The 22,492-nt window shown below is 56.8% G+C and overlaps 1 protein-coding gene across 1 annotated transcript; it reads left to right on the top strand.

Moving 5' to 3' along the window:
- The first annotated feature begins 3,508 nt into the window (after positions 1 to 3,508).
- On the top strand, positions 3,509 to 10,006 carry C1qtnf6 (C1q and TNF related 6). The gene is made up of 3 exons (XM_012515469.2): positions 3,509 to 3,566; positions 5,675 to 5,927; positions 7,677 to 10,006. Exons 2-3 carry the CDS (start codon positions 5,681 to 5,683, stop codon positions 8,222 to 8,224), a joined length of 795 nt encoding a protein of 264 aa, XP_012370923.1. The 5' UTR covers positions 3,509 to 3,566; positions 5,675 to 5,680; the 3' UTR covers positions 8,225 to 10,006.
- Positions 10,007 to 22,492: the final 12,486 nt, after the last annotated feature.

The following is a 22,492-nucleotide window of genomic DNA, read 5'->3' as shown; positions in this document are numbered from 1 at the left end:
GGAGAAAAGACGGCCCTGCTTAGCTTTGCGCTGTGTCCTGCAGAGGGCGCTGCGGGACATTAGGCCCTGCCTCGCAGCTCTGCTCGGTTTGGCCAGACTCGACTCTATTCGGCCACTCTCGGCTTCTCTCGGCCAGGCTCGTCTCTATTCGTCTGGAGACTCGGCCAGAGTCTCTTTTCGGCTGTGCTCGACTTTGTTTCGAAGTGAGGGTTTCACCGGTGGAGATGGGGTCGTCCCGGGGCGGGAGGGGACTCTTGAGCCTGGCCTGAGACCGCGGGACAAGAGGGCGCTGCTGGGGACAGGGCTCACTTTGCAGGGAACTTTGGGGTGTGGAGGAGGCAGCGAGTGAATGGGAGCCCAGGTGGCTCTGCCCCTTTGTTCTCCTGATGGGCTGGGGGTACAATGAGGTTAGGGTTAGGGGTGGGGTTCACGCACCCCCGGGGCGGGGGCGACTCAGGCTGCGGGTGTGGGCTTTCCCCAGCAGGGGGCGCTCGCGTTTCCCTTTGTTTAGTTTTAAAATTGGTGTCTGACCTTGAAAGATTAGATCTGTGACTAACCTTCCTTCACTATCTTCTGGAAGAGGGGTGGTGTGTGCGGCTGGGATTCTGGCTTTGGTGACGTGGCTTACGGCCTCTGGGCTGGGGTTTTGGCTTTGCTCATGACGACTGTGATAGAAGATTGAAAGCATCCTGGACCCCTGGGCTTCCATGCTGGGTGTGCTTGAGGGGAATGGGTGTGTCTCACCCTATGCAAGGCACAGTCAGGGGGACGGCTGAGGGGGTCAATATGGAGCACCCCCATTGGCTGCTCACCAGGCACACAGCCCTGGTGTCCTCTTGTTCATCTGGCCCAGAGGCACCAGGGCTCAGGGGTAAGGAATCCTGCTCAAGGCCACAGCTAGGAGGCGGTGGCTCTGAGTCATCATCCGGGTTTGCCTGCCCCAGGGCTGGAGCTGTCTCCAAACCGCCCAGCTGGTGGGGGACACCCTGGGAAGGACTGTGCCAGTTGAGAACATCACGCAAGACAGAGGCTCACAGTTGCGGAGTGTCGGTCCATGGTTGGTTGGCCCTGTGCCTGAAGGCCTGAGGCCAGGCTGAATGTGGCAGAAAGCTTGTGGTGGAGCCGGGCTGCTCGAAAAGAGAGAGAGAAGAAGGGGCTGGGAGCACAGCGTGGTCCCCAAGAGTGCACAACTAGATCTCACCTCCTAAATTCCCACCACCTCCCAGGCAGCCTCCCTTTGGACTCCAGAAAAGGTTTAACCCCCAGATGAGGCCAGAGTCCTTCTGACCTAGCTGCCTCCCCAAAGGGGCCCCCTCTGAACACTGCTGCCTTGGGTACAAAGCCCTCAGCACTAAGCTTTAGGGGTAATGTTTCAGATCCAAGCTAGAACAGACTCAGATGGTGCCCACGGGGAGGCATTTCCAGGGATGGTGAAATCGAGTGGGAGGGAAATAAATGTAATGATCCTGCATGCTGCTGTCTTACCTACCACGCCCCCACCAGCTGCTTGGACCTGGGGGGACAGAGGGCCCTTTCTGGACCATCACCTGGCTGGGAGCCTAAGGACGATCTCACCTTCAAACCTGAAGGTCACATCCTCCTGGATTGCAGCTTCACCTTCTGCATAGCGGTACTGAGTGTGTGCGTGGGATGCACACTGCTAAGCATGCTGCTGTCCCTGGACAAGACTGCCGGGCGCCCTGCCTGCTTCTCTGTCTCTATCCGTCTTTCTCCACCCCCTTTCCCAGCCTCTCAGGCTTGCTAAACCGGAGGGCTCAGAACCAGCCAAAGAGGCCCTCCACCCCCAATGCTGCTGACTCTGCCCTTTTTCCAGGGTGGCCTCGGGCAGTGTAGGAGGGTGGTTCCCCTGCCCTGGCTCTGCGCCCTGGGAATGCTGCCCCCTGGGCAGGGCCATGGAGAGGATGTGGACAGTGGTCCCCATGGCCCAGGCCCTCACAGCTCTTTACTTTTTTCTGTGGTTCCCCATTCCCTCTTCCCCCCAGTACTGCTGAACAGACTTGGAGGCTGCATTTGGTGGTGGGGGCGAGAGAGGAAAGAAGCAGCTCAGGGGCAGAAATCAGGAGAATCTGGCTGTCCTTTCAGTTTGGCCTCCTGTCTGCAGTGTGGAGGCCTTGAGCCAAAGTCTTGACTTCCCTGGGCCATGGTGTCCTGTGTTTTCCGGTCAGATAGAGAAATCAAATGAAATCATCTCTAAGGAGCCTTCCAGACCTGATTCACAGCTGTTTGTCCGTCAAGCAAATAGGAAATTTGGGGCCTGGGGATGGGTGCTGGTTGACTACATCCAGCCAGGGGCTGTTCCCTTCCCTACTGCACAGCTGTGAGTGGGGTTCAGCCTGCAGAACTCCGGGCTTAACACTTATCTTCCTCTGCTCCCTGCCCCCTTGTGTGCTTCCCTGGCCCAAGGTGTGGGCTCAGGCGGGCTGGAGAGCGCTTCTGTCCTGCACCCAGGTTTTTTTTTTTTTTTGTTTTTTTTTTTTTACTTCATGATGACCTTGGACAAGTCACCTAGCTGGCCCCTGAGCCTGGCTCCCTCTGCTGAGGCTGAGACAATGGGTACAAACAACTGTTGGGGACCAGAGGCCCCTGAGACTTGGGGACTTGGCCTAAGCAGTAGGTATGCAGTGACTGCAGAACAGAGGGCGGCAGAGGGCCAGGGACATTCAAGGCTGTCTTTGCATAGGATCCTGGCTCCAGAAAGCCAGGGTGGAGAGCCAGGGCTGCAGCCTCTGCCCAGCTTCTCCCAGCCTACCAAGAAGGAAATGGAGGCAAGGCTGGGCCTAGATCCAGAGGCCCACAGCCTGTTCTCTGAATGTGTTAGGGTTGTTTGCCTGGAGACTCTCTGCAGAGGACCAGGAGGCTGAATAAAAATGATGGCAGAGCTCCAGGCTGAGGGGGAGGCCTTCAGGGTCCACTGGGAGTTGGCTGTCCCCCTCCTGGCACCCAAGGTGTCCTGCCTGCGTTCACCCAGCCAGCCTGTCCCTTGTACATGGCACTTGGGTGGTGACAGAGTTCTAGGTACTGAGGTCTGATTGATTGGGTCCCTGGCTAGTGCGTGGCAGGGCCAGGATTCGGGCCTGGCACAGGAGGGTAGGTGCTGGTACCCTCCTGCTGTCTGAGCCAACCTCCATGCCATATCTGCCAGTCAGGGTGAGCTCTTGAACCCTGGGCTTGGGAGTTTCTAGCACTGCCTCTCTCTCTTCAGCAGCTTAAGAGACTCCGGCCCCCTTTTTCCCCGTCCGGACATGGAAGGGCCTCAAGCTCCTTTCTGCTCTGCCTTTCCAGGCCTTGGAATCAAACCTCACCCATCAGACCTCCAAAGAGTTAAGCAGCGGAAATCACGATCCCTTCATCTCATAGCTGCCTCTGGGCCTGGCGCTGGAGGGAGGGAGGGAGGGAGGAGGGATGAGGAGGAGCAACTGGGCAGCCAGCTCAGCGTTCCCGCCTCCTCCTTCTCCCTCCGCTCCCAGGCTGAGGGTCCGCCAGGCAGCAACAAGTTCCCGTCACAGGCATGGGCCCTGGAGCCAGCTGCTGCCCGGAGGCCCCAGGTCCGTGAGTGGTTGTGCAGGGAGGCCGCAGGACACAGGGTGAGTGGTGGGAGGTCCCTCACAGGGCTCAGCCGAGGGCCCTGGGGTCCGAGCCCTGGGTTCCTCTTCCTGGGCAGCCTTGCTGCTTTCCGAGGACGGCACCAGCCCCGCTACCCTGATGTGGTCTTGTTTGCCCCAGCTGTAGCCACCCCTGCAGGGCCACCAGCCTCTGGATAACAAGGGTCCCCGCAGAGGACACAGCTCTGAGCAGAGGCAGCAGTGACTCCGGATAGCATGGTCCCCCCACTTGGTCCCTGGCACCTCCCCCAGGGCCAGCCAGTTATTCCTGCCCTTGCTAAGGCCGCTTGGCTTCCTGTTTCCTGTCCCCTCTTCTGCTTCTCACAATTTGTGACTCCCATCAGATGCTCCAGTAGGAAATGGAAATGTCCCCAGACCCTGCCAACCTCCTGGAGGGGAGTTCTGTGTTTTCCCAGGCCTGCAGGCTTGGAGCAGGGCGGAACAGACTGGAGTGTCTTTGACAAGCCAGGCACTGGCCCTGCGTGTACCCTTCCCTGCTCGCTGGGCCCAGAGCTGATGCTGGCATCTTGTGAGTACCAAGAAGCGGCTTGCCCAGAGTGGATAAGCCACCAGCCTTAGAGCACAGAGCTTGTACTCTGGTGTCTCAGTTCTGTGTCAGGCATCCTGCAGTAGTGAGAAAAGAAGGAGGATTTGCTGGGACCAGTGGTGTCCAGAGCAAAGCTGGCCATAATCCCAAGAGATGCTGGTCTTTGAGGACTCATCAGCAGGCCGAAAGTGGCACAGAGTGGGCAGGAGGAGCTTGGGGAGGGTCCCTGGGAGGGAAGGCTCTGGAGACCGCCTGCCCATCCTCCTTGCCTGCCGCCACCCAGCCCTTGTCAAGAGGGAGAGGGGCCCCTGTCACTGAGTGCTCAGCTGGCTCAGGTGGCATTTCAGAGGGTAATCATTTTACCTCCTCTACCCGTATTAACCACAAAAAAATATTTTTGAATTGTACTAAATGTTAAAGGAGAGCAAAAGGAAATAAACAAAGAAACGCTAGAAGTGTAAAAACCAGTCTGGTTTCAGAAGCGAGTTTCTGATCCTGTGATCACGGGGTGACGACGGCCCCTGGGGGCTGCCACTGCCTCTGAGGCTCCCTGCTGGGCTTCCTGCCCGCCCCGCCCCAGCCTGCCTCCTTCTCTGGAGTCCAGGCCATAGATCTTGGGGTCCCTCCGCGGCCAACATCAGAGGCACATCCTTATCAAGCCTTGGGCTTCTCTGACCCCTTGGACTTTCCCACATTCTCAGTTTTGCCTTTAATTCCAGTTGACCACCTCAGTGGCTGATTGGCAGGTCTGTGATGACTGACACAGCCACCTTCCAGTGATTCACCTCAGAGCCTACTGTGGGGGGCGGTTGTTGGTCATGATGGGTGGTGTAGGTTGTTGACTGCACAAGGGTGCCGAGGCTGAAATGGCTGACTCCAGCCTCAGCCAAGCACATCCTCCACAGAGAACTTGTTTCTCACTTGCTTGCCCAGGGAGGTGACACTTTCTCTTCCCACAAAGATGCCGCCAAGGTGCTTGAGTTCATAACCTGCTGTATCTCCCCAATATCTCAAGAATATGCTGATGCTGCTGGCACCCCACATACGCCCCCCTCTCTTGTGACATTATGTCCTGGCTGCTAGAACAGACCAACTCTCCTGTCTCCTATGTCAGGGCTTTTGTGTTACAGGGCCAAAGCAGGGGTGCCCTAAAAGTCCCCTCTCCTGAGAACAGTACTGCAGATGCTGGAGTGGTGTCCCAGGGGCCCCGCTGCTCCTGCTGACCCAGGGGCCCATTCTTGCTGGGGCAAGTGGCTCACCAGCCGCCTCGGTTGTCCTCATGGCCTCTGGCATCTCCCTGCCCACCCCAGCCCAGGCCCCGGGGACTCTAATCTGCCAGAGAGTCGGCCCACGTCCTTGTGCCACCTCTATCCTCTTGTCAGCTAAATGGGGAGGGTCCTGATCCTGCCCCCCACACTTGCAGGGGGAGGCATCAGCCACGCTAGGCATTGGTCCTTTGGAGGTTGAGTGGAATGTAGTTCTTGCCCCTGCTTCCTCATTGCAGGCCATCATGGGGATTACCACCCTGTGCTCCCTCTGGGTGGTGCTGCTGCTCCCTATTGTGGTGTCTGGGGTCCCCACTGAGGAGCCCACCTCTGGGGAAGCCATGGACCCCAGCTTCCCTGGTGGCTGCCGACGGTGCTGTGACTCAGAGGACATGCTACCCCCAGCCGACGCTTCTTCTGCAGCCTCTCCATCCGCCCTCCCCTACGCCCTGCCTGAGGTCAGGCCCTACATAAACATCACCATCTTGAAGGGTGAGTCTCAGGCAGCAGGGCATGGCCCAAGGGACCCTAGGGAACGGGACAAGCCAGGACAGGCAAACCACCTAGGTTGGTGACACTGGTGTTGGTGTAACAAGTGCCCTGTGGAGGGGAGTGAGTGAGGGGGAACAGCCCACGGAGAAAGGGAAGCAGGCTGGGATATAGCAGATGCCAAAGCCCTGGGGTGGGGGTGCTGAAGGAGCAGGGCAGGGGGAGATGGGACAGGGCCAGGTCGCCCTTGCTGTCACTGCAGGCCCCATCAGGTCAGGCTCGGGCTTCTGTGAGTGGAATCTGGTTGGGCTGGAGTTGAGAAAGAACCTGATCTGACTTAGGGCTCAGAGGAACCCTAGTGTCATACGCAGAATGGAGGGCAGGGACAGGAGCCAGGGTGGCCAGCAGGAGTTGGGCCCAAGAGGGCCACAGTAGGCTGGCGGCTCCCTGCCCTGTGACATCAGCTGTGAAGGGGGCTGGAATGGTGACCGCGGTGGCAGGGCTCCTGCCCTCCTCAACCTGTCTTTGCTCACTCTGACCCCATGAGGTTGCGATTGTACCACTCCTTTCACTTTGCAGAGGGGGAAACTGAGTCTCCAGTGGGAAAGAAGTGCGCGAGGCACACAGCTGTCAGGGACAGAGCAGGACTTGTGCCCGAGGCTCCACGAGGCCACACTGTAGCTGGTGCTGAAGGTCCCCGCCCCACTCTCATTTCCTGGGGGGACAGCACTGCTGAGGCTGCAGGCGCCTGTGTGCCCACAGTGATTCCCCAGCCATCCTCCCCTGAGCCCCGGGCCACTGCATGCCTGAGCTGCCCAGTTTGCAGTGACAAGAGGCCCCAGTGGCCTCTGGAGTCCTGGGCCCCACCCCCAGCTCCTTGCCCATGAATCAGGCTGGTCCCCTCTTTCTGGGTCCATGAAGCTACATACTCACTCAGCCCCCCTCTCCTCTGACTCCTTCTCCAAGGGCCTGTATCCCCTCTCTGCCCCTCCCCCCACCGGATCATAGACCAGCTACAGGTGTGGCTCCAGGCTCTGTGTCGGGCTCACAGAAGTGCCTGGGTGTAGGTGCTTGCCTGACCACATTCGGGGTCCTCTGGGAATGGGGCCCAGCAGGGACACCTGCCTGGAGACTTGAGGACTCAGGGCTGCCAGTGCCCTGGAGGGTGGGAGTGGCTGGAGAGTGCTGTCAGGAGGGTGCGAGGTGCTCAGGGCGGGGTGCACTGTGGTCCAGGCTGGGGTGTTACATGGTCTTGGGAGTGTCCACAAGGCAGTGACCAAAGGCCTGCGTTCCTGGGGTCTAGGTTATCAGTTAGCGGGCTGGGTTAGGATGAAACTGTGTACCTGTGCTTGAAGCTTAGAAATAGAGACCCAGCTGGCGAGGTCCTTGCCTTGATGCTGGAGGACCAAGTAGACAGTATAGGAAGGAAGTCACAGAGCCGTTTTACAGCTCACTGCATCTTTAAGGCTCCTGGGAGCTCAGGGATGAGAAGCCTGGGAGGGGAAGAACAGGCCTCAGGGTGAGCAAGGCGCCAGAACCTTTGAGTTGGAAGCTGTGGTTTTCTTAAAAGTGCAATTTAAAAATTGCACCTTTCCATGTCTCCTTTCTTCCTGTCTTTGTTTCTTTCACTCAGGGAGACATCTGGGGAGGTGATGTCTTTCTCAGGGCCCAGAGGGGGACAGAGCCCACTGACAATGAGTGTGTGGCGCAGGCTCAGGTATGGCCCTGACTTTTCCCTTCATGTTCCCACAGGTGACAAAGGGGACCGTGGCCTACTGGGCACACCAGGGAAGCTGGGCAAAGAGGGCCCCCGAGGGGACCGGGGCCCGCAGGGCACCAAGGGTGCCAAGGGGCAGGCGGGCAGCCCGGGCAGCCCGTGCCGCACCCGCTCCTCAGCCTTCTCGGTGGGCCGCAAGACTGCCCTGCACAGCAGCGAGGACTTCCAGCCGCTGCTGTTCGACACTGTCTTCGTGAACCCTGACGGGCACTTTGACATGGCTGCCGGCCACTTCGTCGCGCCCCTGCGCGGCCTCTACTTCTTCAGCCTCAACGTGCACAGCTGGAACTTCAAGGAGACCTACGTGCACGTGGTGCACAACGAGGAGGCGGCCGTCATCCTGTACGCGCAGCCCAGCGACCGCAGCATCATGCAGAGTCAGAGCGTCATGCTGGCCCTGGCGCCCGACGACCGTGTCTGGGTGCGGCTCTTCAAGCGCGAGCGCGAGAACGCCGTGTACAGCGACGACGTGGACACCTACATCACCTTCAGTGGCCACCTCATCAAGCCTGAGGATGACTGAGCGCCTCCTGTTGCCCTCATGGCTGGTGACTCAGGAGCTGGGTGGCTGTGAGCTGGTCCTACCCCACTGGGCTGGGTTTCCCACGGGAGGTGGGGATGCCCGATGTCCTCTTCTTTCCTTACTGCCACAGTCCCTCCCGTTCTGCTTCTGCCCCTTCACCTCTCCGGCATTTATTTCCAGGAACTTTCTAACCTCCATATTCTAGAACTTTCCTAGACTCACAGCTCAGCCCTCTCATACTTTAAGGTGGCATCTGACTTCCAAGGATCTTGTAAAATTGCAGATGATCCAGCTGGTCTGGAGTGGGCCCCAGAATTCTGCATTTCTGACAAGTTCCTCCACAATGCTGAGATTAATGGCCTATGGACCATACTGAAGTGATCAGTGCTTTATTCTGGTACTTCCTGAACATTCTAGTACATGCTAGACCTTTCTGAACACTTTAGTACTCTCTCGACCTCTTGGAACATTCTACAATTTCCTGAACATTCTAGTATATGCTAACTTTATCTGAATATTGCGGAATCTTCTAGTCACTCTAGGATTCTCCCAATATCCTCAAATTCTCACATCACTGCAGGACTGCCCTCCCTGTTCTCTTTGCCCTTTCCTTCTGATGTTAATCCTCTCTTTACCTCCATCCCTGCAATGGCCATTCATTTATTCATTCATCAAACACTGAGCATTTGCTCCATGCTTAACCCCACAAAATCAGAGGCAAATCAGACACAGGCTCTGCATCCTGCCCTGCCCTTGGTGCGCACCCAGTCCAGCCTGGGTGGGGGTGGGACAAAAACCAATGAGTACACAGACTTGAATCCCGACCCGGAGAGCATGCAGGCCTCTCTTCAGATAGGCCTGTGCTCTGGGTGCTCAGGTCCCCCTTTTCCCACCATGCCCTGCACAGGGTCCCCAAGGGGTGTGCTGTCCCCTTCCCACTCCACCTTCTTGCCCAGTGCCCATCATGAAAGGCATCCCCAGAGGAGCCTTGGCTAGGTCAAGGGCTGTGTGGGAGAGGACTCTGGAGTTGGAGAACCAAAGGAGACCCTGGGGAATGGAGCCCAGACTCCTAGTGCCCCACACAGCTTACAGTGGCCCGTTGGGACTCTGGGCCTCCCATCTATATCTCGGCTGCCCACCCCAGGGCTCCTCAGGGCCTTGCTCAGCCCCTCTTGCTAAAAGCATCTGTCAGACATGGGTTTCAGCCGTGGTCAGACATGTTGTCTGTCCCAGGTGCTGTCTGACCTTCCTGGCCACTCTCATGGGCCCAGTGCCCCGACTTGCCAGGCTTTCTCAAGGTGCTAAGGCCAGGTGGGCAGCTCCTGCCATGGTGCCCTCTCTGGTGGTGCTGCCCTGACAGGTGCAGTGGAATGTGGGCCAGGACTAAAGGCCACAGCCTGGGAGCCCCTGGCAGGCCCATGGAGGTGATATGGGCCACATTCAGGTCACTGGGGCCTCCCCTGAGCTGTGCTGCCAAGAGATCCTGGCAGAGGTCTCTGTCCTCTTGTCCTGGGGGAGTGGGGGCCACCCTCTTCCTCTTTCCTTGCAGGTGTCCTGGCCCTTTCCCCAGCAGGTCACAGCCTCTCACCATTGGTGCTTTTGTAGACCCTGGGGCAGAGGGTGTCCTGGGGTGGGCTCTGGTGCTCACAGCTCAAGGGAGCCATGGCCAAGTGGCAGGGTGATTGGAACAGCCCGCCACGTGCCACCAAAGCTGGTGCTACAGGCCACCTCTAGCCAGACCACACTCTGCGCTGCTTGTTTATGTGATTAAAGGATGCCGCGTCTCCTGGTGATTCAGGCTGCTGCTGTGTGCTCTGTGTCCTTGATCCACCCTGGGAGCCCAGCCCTGGGCTTCACTCTGTGTGCTTCCTACCTGCAAGGAGACGCCCCTGTCCCAGTCACTCATATGGCCCTGGGGCCCTGGAGTTAGTGCAACCCAGTCAGAGTCTGCCATGACCCAGTCACTGCCCATAGCTCCGGGCCTCCATTATCTGGTCTGTAAAATGGGGCTGCTGGTGACAGAGTGACACAGGATTGCCAGGAAAATCCATGCTGCACTTCACTGTGGGTGTCAGCAGGGCAGCTGCCTGAACTTGCATGGGGCTAAACACACATATGCGTTTAAAGGCATGCGCCTCTGTGCCCCTCTGATAGCACCGGGCCTCTGGCTCTGCTCGGCACTGCTGTTTCTGTTTGGTGGCTTTTTGGGCATCATGTGGGACAATCATGCCATGGAGAACCTTTCACTGTCTGCAGTGGCTTTGGGTCCAGTCCAGCAGCCATAGATGCAGAGCTCCAGTTTCTTGGAGCCCAGCTGGTTGTGAGGTTCTGAATGCGCCTGGATGTTTTATAGTGGTCTCCACTGAGACCCGCTGTTGGAGCTACTGGGGAGCCATCCCACAGGTGCTGTGGCTGGGCTGTGTCCCTGGACCTAGTCCTGGTCAGGATGATGGCCCTGGCTGCCCAGGAGCCCCTTGTCATGCAAGTCCCCCCGGACTGGTGCTTGGCTGATGGCAGATGCGGCAAAGCTATTGCAGCTTCCTGCTAAACACCTGCAAGAGGACCCAAGTTCCTCCTTTGAGAACAAAAGCTGGAGCCGATAGGCATTTCTAGGCTGTGCTAGTTTGGGGCACCAAGACTGGCACCACACATTCCCGTCCTGCCCTTGCATTTGACCATTGCATGCCAGGCTGGGCTGCGTGTGTCTACGTGCTGGTGAGCCTTCAGGAGACAGGTCATCCCAGGGCCAGGGCAGGCCTGAAGGCAGGAGGGGTCAGACTGCTGTCCAGAGAGGACATGGCACATCTGGAAACTGGGCAGATGATGGAGGTCTGGGCGTGTGGAGAGGTCATGTGCCCTCTAGCCTTGGAAGCAGTGAGAGATTTGATAGCAGAGAGGAAGGAGAAGGCAGCCAGGTAGGGTGCAGCGCTGACACAGGCTCTGTCTACTGGGCCCTGTTACTCCTACGAGACTTTGCTGTGACCTTGGGGAGGGCAGAGGCTGGGGATCTGGAGATGGCCTCTGGCCTGGCTCTGCCTGGGATCCTTGTTTGGCTGGAGGGCTGGAGCATGCTGGTTAACTCACTAGCCTTCACCAACCTCCCCTTTATTCTTTTTCTGTAACATTAGATTCAAAGTCCTTTCCGCTTACATACTGGGGATGCTTGCTGCACTCTGGGACCAGGGACTAAGTGGGAGTTTTCAGAGCCCTAAATGAGAACTGATGGAGGAGCGATCCCTGATTGCGCCATAAAACACACAGTGCCTGCGATGGGGTTTGGGAAGTTTCAGAGCAGTGACCCGGGCTCACATTCTAGGGGGTGGGCTCTGGAGCCAGTCTGGGGGTTCTGATCCGGACCCCATTCCTTTAGCTCTGTTCCCAGCTCGAGCACTATCTTGAGACCTTTATAAGGTGACCTGGGGCTTGTCACCCTCTACAGGAGACTTGGTTTTGCTCTGGCTAAGGATAGGACGTGGCAGCCTTCCTGTGCCCGAGCAGGACAGGCACCTGATGCACGCTTGTCTGTTGGATGAATGACTGTCTTCGAGCTTGGGGAACCGGAGCCAGGGAAGCTAGAAACAGGATCCCTGGCCAGGGGCGGAAATGCTAAGACAGCTCACCCCTCCGGCACAGCCCTCCCTGGCAGCCCATCAGAGTAGCCGCGGGCTGCCACGTGTGCATCTGGAGGATGGGGAGAAACAGGCAGAGATTCCACAGAAGCAGAAACAGATGTAGGGTGCGTTGTGGGTGGGGCCAAGCAGGGTGAGCTGGAGCCAGCAGAGGCCTCGGGAGCCAGAGAGGAAGGAGGGATTTCCAGGACATGAGTCAAGAGTTCATAGGGCTGTGCAGGCCTGGCTGCGGGGCAGCTGGCCTCTAAGCTGGAAAGGAGGCTGGGGTCCTCTGTGCACAGGGCAGCTGGCTTGCAGGAGTAGCCTTCAGCGGCCCAGGCATGTGGAGGTGACCGTCTTAGGCTGGCAGCAGGGTGGGATGGGCAGACACAGCCCTCATGTCCTGGTGGGCGGCTGGCTTCACCCGCTGGCTGCCCACAGTGATGGGTTAGAGCCGCACACTGGGATTTGTGAGAAATAGCGCTTGGCTCCTCATCTGGCTGATCCATCTCTTGGAGGCACCTTCATCTGCTGAGGTGGAAGGAATGTGCTCTGGTCCAGCTGGGGCTCCTCTCCCCAAGCTCCTGCACTGGTTCTCGTGCCCCTCCCTGGAGGCAGCCGGGGTCCCTCTGCCCGCCGCATCCATGCGTCCACTGCCTGGCTTGGCAGTGTCGGGCTGCTCTGGGCCACTCTGTACTTGCTGCACCCTGCTCACCCCCAGAGCCTCCTGGCTTCTCTGCCTCTTGGGACTCCCAGGTCACTTCTGCACATACCGTGTCTCCTGGAGAGCTGCCTGAGCCTGGCCCCAGCTGCTTAGATGCACTGAGGTTCTGCCTAGGAAGGGGGACAGGTCCCTCTGAACCTCAGATGTCCCAAACCTTCAGGGAGTTTCTCTGTGGTCCTCCACAGGGCTGGGCTTGGGATGGAGAAAACAGAACTTTAGCCAGGAGCCACTCACACTTTTCTTTTGTCCCTCTGTCCCTCCCCAAGTAGGAGCATCACGAAAGCCTCTCCCCATGCACTGGGCTGAGCTCCTCTTGTTTGGAAATCTAAGCGCCTATAGTTCCCCTTCCTCCCGCTTTCTGCTCCACAGCCTTTTGGTGTTGGGTGCGCAAACACATGACAACAACACATGACTTGTTATAATCCCAGCATTTGGGAGCCCGAGGTAGAAGGATCCCAGTGAATTCAAGGCCAGCCAGGGTACATAGTGAGTTCCCCTGAGCTGCACAGTGAAACCCTGTCTCAAAAAAAAAAGCCAAACCAAAAAACCCAAAATGACTCTATGTCACATGATGTGGCAACTTCAGGGTTTATGAATTCAGCAGCTCAGTGACCTCAGCAAGTACTGGGACTTGTCCTGTATTTTCACTCTGTGTGCTCAGCACAACAGATTTGTCCTTAGCTCAGCTTCTGGTGAGCCAGCCACAAGGTGTTGGCCAGAGACTCTTGTTTGGGTTCCAAGGCGCCATCTTGCAGGCATGACAGGTCCCAGTGAAAGCATCAGAGAGGATTTGTCCAGCAGCAGCTCCTTATTTCCCATTGGCCAGAACGGGTCACATGACCATTCTCACCCTACCTCTGGCCAAGAGGAAAGGATGATGGGAAGGGAGATTTGTCCAAAGGCCTGGCTTCCACCCCTCCAGGAGGAGGGGAGCAAGAAGAAACTGTGACATGCACTGCTATGGTGGTGGCACTAATGTCACCACCTCTGAGACCCCCCACATCACCCCACAGAGCCACTGCTGTTGGTTAGTGGTTGGTTTGGCCATGGCGGCTAGAGGGGCTGCCTGTATCTGATTGTAGCTGGGCCCTGAGGGACGGTTCTCTTGAGTCTCTGAACCTTGCTGTGCCTCAGTTTCCTCACCTGTATAGCAGTGCTGTTGGGAGGATTTTGTTTTTACTTTTATTTTATTTATTTATTTTTTGACACAGAATATCCCTCCATAATTTGGGCTGGCCTTTAACTCATTATTTAGCCCAAGCTGGCCTTGAATTTGAGGCACTCCTGCTCCAGCCTCCTGAGTGCTGGGATCACAGGTATCCACCACCACATCCATGGAGGATGGACCTGTGGGACATGAAGCCAGGCTAAGTGTCACGTGACAGTTTAAGGTAGATCCTTTATTTGCTCATTTTACAAGAGAAGCTATTGTGAAGTAAGAGACCAACACTCTCCTCTCTCTCATGTATCAGCTGGCCCTCTGGACACCTGTCAGGGGCTCAGGATGTGCCAGGCACAGGCAGTCCCCCATGGTTTGCAGTCTTGTGGGGAGAACGATCCTGCACACACCCAGTCACTACGGCCTTTACCATGGAGTCAGAGCTGTCGGGAACAACGGGACATGAATATGGGAGGGCCATCAAGGTGGGGACTGGGGTTCCCCTGAGCCCGAGCCACTAGGAAACAGCACACAGGCAGAGGGCAGCTGGGTCATGGGGGAAAAGGGCAGGGCTCCTTCCTGGAGTCTCCAGGCCCTTGAGCCTGGATGCCCACAGCCCGTGGTGCACTGGAGCCACTTGTCACAGTGGATATGCACAAAGAGGCACTTCGGGTGTGACCCTGGGGCTCCCGGAGACTTCTTCCTTTCTGTGACTCTAAATCTCATGTCCTTACCTCACCCCAGGCCCACCTCTCTTCCTTGTTTGCTCCTGGTGGCCAGATAGTGGATGGAAGACCTCAAGGCCAGCAGAGGGTGCAGGTACTGCCCTGGGGACTTGGGAAGCTGAGCACAGCTGGACCCAGGGGCTGTGCATAGTAGGGGATGCACATATTAGGGGTTGCAGTTAGCCTTGGTGTTGGTGGACATCATTCCATCAGCAGCCTGGGTTTTCTTAGAGTTGTGCTCCTGGAAGACTTAGTTATTCTGTCCATCTGCCCATCCCCCACTTCTTCTTCGGTCCCCCCATCTATCCTCCACTATTCCCCTTCCATCAAACCATCCATCCTTCCTCCATTCTTCTCTGGCTGTCGTCCATCTGTCCATTTCTCCTCCATATCCTGATTACTTAGCACCTACTATGCTCCAGGCACCAGGGGGCAGTGCCAAGGCGCCCTGGGGGTGAGCGGAAACGGCAGCACTCGCTTTGGCTGGAGAGAGAAGGAAAGTTGTCCAGTAGGTACCAAGCCCCCTACAAAGGCACAGTCCAGGAGGGCAGCAGGGTGGCAGCCAGGCTCGAGGAAGAGCCAAAGGATAAGCCCTCGCCAGGTGAGGCGGGGCAAGACCGCAGGGGTGGATGGGAAAGTGAGGACTTCTGGAGTTCTGTGAGGCTGGCGCTCAGATGCCCGGGGCCTCCCAGCTCGGGTGCAGTGCTGCAAGCTGGGGTCCCTCCTCAGGGCAGAGGGAGCACTGGGGTTCACGCCAGGACTGCTCTGGGTACAGAGAGGGAAGGGCAGGGTGGGCCCAGTGGAGAACCCTCTGGGGGTAGGGGGGGGAGGATTTGCAGGCTGGCCTGGAGAGGAGACACAGCTGGGAAGTGCCGAGACCTGGTGGCCAGCATTTCCCACCTGCCTTCCGCCTCCTACTCGGGGCCCTGGCTCCTGAGCTCTTTCCATCCTGGCCCTTGCGCTCTCGCCACCCCCACCCAGGGAACATTCTGCCATCTCCTCCTCCTGCGCCTACCCCTCTTCCTCTCTGTCCTCCCGGGAGAGGAAGCACAGAGCGTCACACAGTCAGCCTTGTGTGTGGGTCCCCTACCACCGTGCCTTCTCCACAGCATCCTGGAGAGGCAGGGACGGTGCTGTGTTGCAGGCACTAAGACTCAGAAAAGCAAAGAAACCTGTTGAAGGTCACACAGCTAGGAGGGAGTGGGCAAGCTGGGACCGGACCTGGTGCCGTGGCTTTTGCACATTGCTGTGTTGCCCGCGGTACCAGGGTCTCTTCCTCAGGAAACCTCCCTGCTTTGCTTCCGCGCAGCCAGGCTCCGGGGTGGCCTTTGCATGTGTTTTGAACTGAGCACACGTCGTCTTACATTCACCGTGACCACATTTATAAAGAGAATTGCATGAATGGCCTGAAAATTCATTTTTTCCATCTTGGTAATTTCAGTAAACTCTTAAATAGTCTCGAACAAGACCACAGGACGTACTCATGTCACCCAATACTGTGCCTGTCCTGAGAACTCAGGCCACAGTGGCTGTACTCACACACTTGCTTCAAGGCGGTCTACACATGTCCCTGCCCATGCTGGAGGCCGCTTCGGTTGTGCGGAGTTCAAATCCCATCCATCCCTCCAACTGCATGTAGCTCCACGTGGCATTGCCAGCCTGGGCCCAGAGGACCCTTTCTGAATCAATGAGAGCAGGAAGAGACACTTCCTTGGCTCAATGTCACGGTCATCCATTTGTCTATCCCTCGCTCCCTTTCTTCATCTACCCACCCATCCATCCACTTAACCAACTGACTTTTCATGTTTCCTTGTGAGTCTGCTGAAGGCCGAGGCCCTTGCCTGGAGCTGGCAGCCTGTAATGGTGGGTGAAGTCTTGGTGCCTCAAAGGATGAGGCTAAGGACACCTGGCTCCAGCCTCAGTGAGCCGGAGAAAGACTCCAGCTGCAGGCACCTCACTCCTTCATGAAGGTCTTCCTGGAGATGACATAGTTCTCCTAAATTAACACAGTGTATCACCTGGAGAAGTTCTTTAAGGGATCCCCAAGTGCTGCCCAGATTCCTGCAGTCTTCTTCAGTACTCCTCTCCTTTGTTTGATAGCATAAGGATGGACTGCTAGAGAAGGTCTTGGTTTTAAACCCCTGAAAATCTTGAAGTGTGTAACGGGGATTTTGATCCTCCTGGAGCCCTGAAATCATTTCATTTTTCTTCTTTATTTAAGCCTTTGTCATCTACTCCTTTGGGAGATTGCGGGCCTGATCAGTCTGCAATAACTAGGGGCTAATACTAACCGGATGTCCATCCACTCATCTGCTCATCCTTTCAGCAAATACATTCGAAGTGCCAGCCTTGAGCCATGCCTGACTTTAGACCCTGGAGAAGCCATGGGGTGCATGAGCCTCTCCCACGTATGACCTTGCAGTGCCACCATCTGGACAAGAAGACAGGCACTCAGCGAATCCTCCTGCCAGTGTCCAAGCACATTGGGGCAGAGCTGGTATGAGTGAAGTGCATGGCTGGGGCAGTGTGGACGTTGGCTATTTGGGGGCCATCAGGCCTGGAGTGAGGAAACTGCCACTACCTAGGGATGTGGGAAGTTATGTAGAAGGAGCCAAGGGCTGGCCTGGGGCTGACCCAGGGACTCTAGCCATTGGGACAGGGAGAAGCAGGTGATCTGAACCGACTCAGGACAGTGAGGGACTGCCTGGGTGAGGTTCCCTCCCCTGAATCTGGGGGTGAGGAGAGGCGAGAAGGTTTATGAGCCCAAAGACCAGAGCCCACACCCTGCTCAGCTGTGTGACCTAAGCCTTGCTCTTGTCCCTCTCTGGGCCTGGATTCTTCATCTGTACAGGGAGAAGCTGGACCCCGGAGCCCCAAGGGGCCTCGAAGATCTGCTGAGTGGCTTCCCCCTCCTTGGAATGCCTCCTCAGGATCCTCCTTTTATCTTTTGAACACTTGGGGTCCCAGGGAGGTGGCAGGTGCTGTTTGGCCTGGACACACACTGGCTTCATGTCACCTGCAGAATGAGCAGGCTGGGAGCTTGAGAGGGGCACACACTAGCCTCTAGTAGCAGCTTCCGGCCAGCCTGGCCCTGTGTCCTGCTGCATTTTCTCTTGATGACTTTTAAAGCAGCTATTGTGTGCAGTGAGGGTAAAGAGGGACAGCAGGGTGCAGGGAGCATGGCTGCACCTCACGCCAGCCCAGGAAATGTAGGCTCCGTGCAAACCTGTGCGGCATGCTGAAAGCCTTCAAAGGGCTAGCAGCCGGGGGGCGCGCTGCCAGCGTGTGGGTGTGCCAACCACCGGCTTCCTCCTGGTGCGAGGGCCCCTCTCTGGTACTGCCCAGCAGTGTGGTGAGGGCCCCTGCAGTATTACAAGGAGCAAAGTCTCCAAGGGGCCAAGCATGTGGGGACGCCTCTGCTGTCCAGCGAAGCTGTCAGCGGCTGCGTAGGACCTGAGTGGGCCTGGCGGGCTGGGGAGCGCCCCCCTCCACACAGACGAGTGGGCACGCCAGAGGACAGCAGGCTCGCTCCTCTGGGAGTGACAGTTTTCCCATCTCGGGGGTGCTGAAAGGTGTCTGGTCACACCAGCTGAGACACTGCAGACAGGAGTTAAGTATTAGAGGAGGGCTGGGAATACACGAGGCTCCAGGTGTCAGCTTCAGCCACACAGGACTGCTTTAGTGTGTCCTTTCCCTCTGTCCCTGCACTGAGCTCTCAGTTAGCCTGGCTCAGAGCCTCTTTCCAGAAGCCTGGATGAGGCTGCCTGGAGCTTGTGAACACTCCCACAGCCCCCCGGTGTGGTGAGGCTAGTTCATCCACGTGCCCATGACTTGTCCCCACCAGTGGGCGCTGGGCTTTTTGAGGGCTGGGGTGGTCTTGGGTATCTGCAGTAGCGGTCATCACTCCTAGCCCAGTGCTGAACAAATGCTGCATTGGACTAGAGGCGTTCGCCTTCTGCACCCAAGAAGCAGGACTTAGATGTTCGATAGATGGGTAGCATCAGAGACGCAGCCAATGACCCCTGAACACCCAGGGGTTCTCTCATTCCAAAGGCGGCAGTGGCCTGGCAGACAGAGAGGCATGTGCTGGTGAGCCAGGTGATCTGGGTTCAAATCCCACCTGTGTGGCCTTGGATGAGTGATTTAATGTCCCCATCTCTCTGTTTCTTCCATTATAAAACAGTATCAGAGTTTGAAAGTAAGGAATCAAGGGTTAGCACACTGCTGACCAAATCTCCATGTGCGCACAGCTCTCTGAAAGATGGTGGTTAAAATGTAGGTCTAGGTGGGCCTGAGATTGCCTATTTGACAACCCCAGGGATCCTGATGCTACTGGAGATCAAACCTCACGTGGCAAAGCTGGGAATAAATGGAAAATGCTGACAACAGGGCCTGGCACAGAGGAAGGACTGGAAATGTTAGCTGTGACTGCATGGCACCTCTGTGGCTTCTAGAACATTCTGCCCTGTGAGCATTCTGCCTTCTGCATCCCTTGTGGTGCCCAGCTCAGCAAAGCTCAAGCATCTCATATCATCAAGGTGGCTGCTCCGAGCTCCTCCATGCTCGGAACCCTGGGGCCTGAAGGACAGGTGTTGGGGACAGCAGGAGAGAGCAGAGAGAAACAGGAAGTGGGCCTATTTTGAGTGACCGTGCTCACTGCGGGTGCACTTCACAGCCAAACCACACACCTCACAGCTTCGCCACCTCCGCCACCCTCTGCCCCCGTGCTCCTGCCACCCCCTGCTTCCTGTAGGAAAGGTACAGGTGACTTCAGACAGGTGCCAGCAGCACCCTGGAACCACAGGCCTGAAGCCATCGGCCACATCCTCCGGATCAGGGCCCCCCACAGCCCCTCCTTCACTCTCTTCCCCTCCTCCAACTCCTGGTGCACTGGCCAGGCCTGGCCTGGGGAGGAGAGAAGGTCAGGGTACTCAGGAGCTTCAAGGGGGTCCTGAGGTGAGGCGGAGGGATGGTGGGTGGCAGGCAGGCAAAGTGGCACCTTTGCCTGGGCCTGTGACATGGGTGATAGTCTCCGGGCTACTGCAAGGGATCCCCTACGGCCGCCTGAGGAAAGCGCTTGGGTGACGTGCATGGCTGGACTCCTCCTTGGTGTCACCTGAGGCTGCCTGTGCTCTGGTCTGGGGTCACTTAGTCCTAGCACTGAGGAATGAGCTGGCCTCAGTGACCCACTGGCTTTGGTCAGTGAGAAGATGACAAAGGCTGGGGCGTGTCATCCTCAGCCAGGCTCGGGTTAGGTCCTGAGCATGAGAGGCACCTAAGGTCAAAGTCACAGATTCATGCCCCACATGCAGGGTGAAGGCGATCTTGCTTGGCTTCCTCTTCAAGGGGGGGGGGTCAGAGTAGGGGCGCAAAGACTTTTATCCCAGGCACCCTTCCCAAGGATTTAGAAGAGTCCCAAGAGGGGGCAGGATGTCCAGTTGGGGCTCCGCCAATCAGAGGATACCTTTCCTGAAAAAGCTTTCAGTGACCATCTGACCAGATCCTGCCCATGTAAGGCTAGGGAGGCCAGGCTGCATCAGGGAGGCGGATGCCTCGGATTTGCTTGCTCTACATGATCTTGTTTCTGGAATCTGGGGATTTCCTTTCCTGAGTTTGGGGATATCCACAGTGACTTGTCAATCCAAGCCCTCCTGCTCCAGCTAGGGATGGCATCTGGCCTACTCTCTGCCAGCACAACGCTGAGTTCTAAGGGTGAGGGCAGGAAATGGGTAGAGGTTGGTGTCTCTGCAGCTGACCTTTGCAACTGGCCTGGGGTCTGGCCACTGTGAGTTCTGGGCCTCCAGTGGCCTCCAGAACCTACGTTGGTAGATTGCATCACTACATGCTTCTAGTTGGTTCTGCTTGGCTCCAGGGGGCCACAGCCTGTTCCTGTGGTCTGCAGCATGAAGACAGGGATGACCAGGCATAGTGAGCTGGTGGCACTGCTGGGAACTAGGGAGGAGCCTCTGGCTTGGCCCTTTGCTGGGACAGAAATGAAGTGTCAAGAGTGTGAGAGGCACACCCTCAACTTCCAGCCTGGTGTTGGGGTGGTGGGTGCTGGTGGGGTGACTGTTGGCCAGTGTGTGAGCAGTGGGAGGAAGTGGGCAAGCGGGTGGTGGTGGTGGGTGGTCCCTGAGCCTGCCTTTGGCCTTACCCGCTGGTCTGGAGGATTGGGCGGGGGAGGGGCAGGGGTACAACACGGCACAGCGTGCCTGACCCGACCTGGTTCAGAGAAGCAGGCAGGGCTCTGTGACTCTGCGGGGTGGAGGATTCACAATGGAGTGTCTCTAACTCACTCTGAAAGTGAAACCCGCCACCCACCAAACACGGGGCCCCTGCAATTCTGAAAGCTTGGCAGTCTGTCGTTCTATTTCCCAGCCGCTCTGAGCAAGGAGCAGTCAGCGGGACAGAGCCAAAGCCCAGCAGCCGCCTGGGTGCAGGAGGGCCTCACCGGGCCTTAGGCAGGGAGTGAGCTGGGGAGACGTCAGCTGACAACGAAGGGCCAGCCTCCTGCTCTTCTGGCCACCAACCTGTTGGAATGCCAGGCAGAGGAAAGCTTTTTCTCAGGCCCTGCTGTGCTGCTGCGGTCACCCAGAACACACACCGCTGTGGCACGTGTGTTACATTGCTGAGCCTATAGAGAGAAGCCCCCGGGCAGACACGCCACCACCTTTGCTGCCCTCCTCCTGATTCCCCCCTCACCATCAGCCACAATCTTAGATCTGTGCCAAAGGCACGTGCTCCAGTGTTGAGCACAGGTACCCGTGCCAGCCAGGAATTCCAGCTGCAGACCCACAGAACTCAGTCACTAGAAAAGATATTCTAAACATCAGAAAACTCTAGCAGGACTCTTTTTTTTTTTTTTTTCTCCGAATGCCTTCAGGGCAGGTTTGGCTGGCTTGAGTTGTGGGGACCCAACCACAGCAACCTGAGCCTGACTGCTTTGTTGAAGCAGCCACTTAAAGAGCTGAGCTAAGGGGCAGGCCCCCCTCCAGCAGGACTCTTGAATCAGGCTTAAAATGGCCTGGAAAGGAACAGCACTCTGGCTTCTTGGACTTCTCATCTCTTTTATCCTTATCATGTTCTCCCAAACAGTTGTCTAGAGCCAGGCTTCTGATTGGAGGAGTCTGGTCACATGGACTGGAGTGAAGCTTCTAATTGGTAGAAGTTGGCAACATAGTCACTCCACCAAAAACGTTTAGATCTGAAATTTCTGGTTATGGAAAATAACCTTTCTTTCAGCTGTTCTTCTTTTCTACTTTTTTTTTTCTTTCCAATGGTGGGAATTGAACCAGGGTCTCATAATGCTAGGTAAGTGCTCTTCCAGTGAGCCACATTCCCAGCCCCTAGTTTTTCCTCACAGACATACTTGTGTGGCAGTGGCACCCCCTACCCTAGGGGGTAGGCATTTGGCTCTTGAGTGATACTTAGCGGGTTTGAATCTCAGCTCCATCCTTTCCAAGTCATGTAACGTTGGGACAGTTTTTTCCACATCACTGTGCCTTAATTTCCTCTCACAGGTAAAGGAGGAATTATCAATAATTCTTACTCATGGGATGTGAAGAGGACTAAGTCAAATGAGTGACATTAAGCTCTTAGATTAGGGCCCCTCTAAGGGTTGATTGGTTATAATTATTTCAGTCACCTGACAATACCTTCCTTTGTCCCTAGCCCATGGAGCTTGTTATAAATATTTCCTCATGTGATCCTTAACCAGTCTATGTGACAGCTGAGGCAAACATTCACCTCTAATTTACAGAGAAGCGATCAGCTCAGAGTCTAGGAATGTAAGAAATCCTGGAGCCCAGCGTGGTAATGGGAACAAGCTGGAAGCCAGGTGGCCTGACTAGGTCCTGAGGAAACCTGTGATAGAAGAGAAAAAATTTAATTTCAGCTCCTTTCTGCCAGCCTGTCTCTATTGCTGCAGCCTGCGTTGCTTTGGGCTGTGGTCCCTACCGAGATCTGGTATTGTGGCAAAGGGTGGCCCTTTGCACGCCTATTGCTGGGCCAACAGAGGCCCCACGGGAGACTTCAAGACCCCAAGGGATGAGC

The sequence above is a fragment of the Octodon degus genome, unplaced genomic scaffold, assembly GCF_000260255.1.
Source record: "Octodon degus isolate 3935 unplaced genomic scaffold, OctDeg1.0 scaffold00064, whole genome shotgun sequence".
NCBI lineage: Eukaryota > Metazoa > Chordata > Mammalia > Rodentia > Octodontidae > Octodon > Octodon degus.
The sequence above is the reverse complement of the archived record's forward strand: the minus strand, read 5'-3'. Positions and strand labels throughout refer to the sequence as shown.

Bases quoted from the DNA above. Each gene is read 5' to 3' on its own strand.
- C1qtnf6 (XM_012515469.2), top strand. From the start codon at position 5,681: ATGGGGATTACCACCCTGTGCTCCCTCTGGGTGGTGCTGCTGCTCCCT. The intron at 5,928-7,676 runs GTGAGTCTCAGG...ATGTTCCCACAG, and splicing joins AAACATCACCATCTTGAAGG to GTGACAAAGGGGACCGTGGC.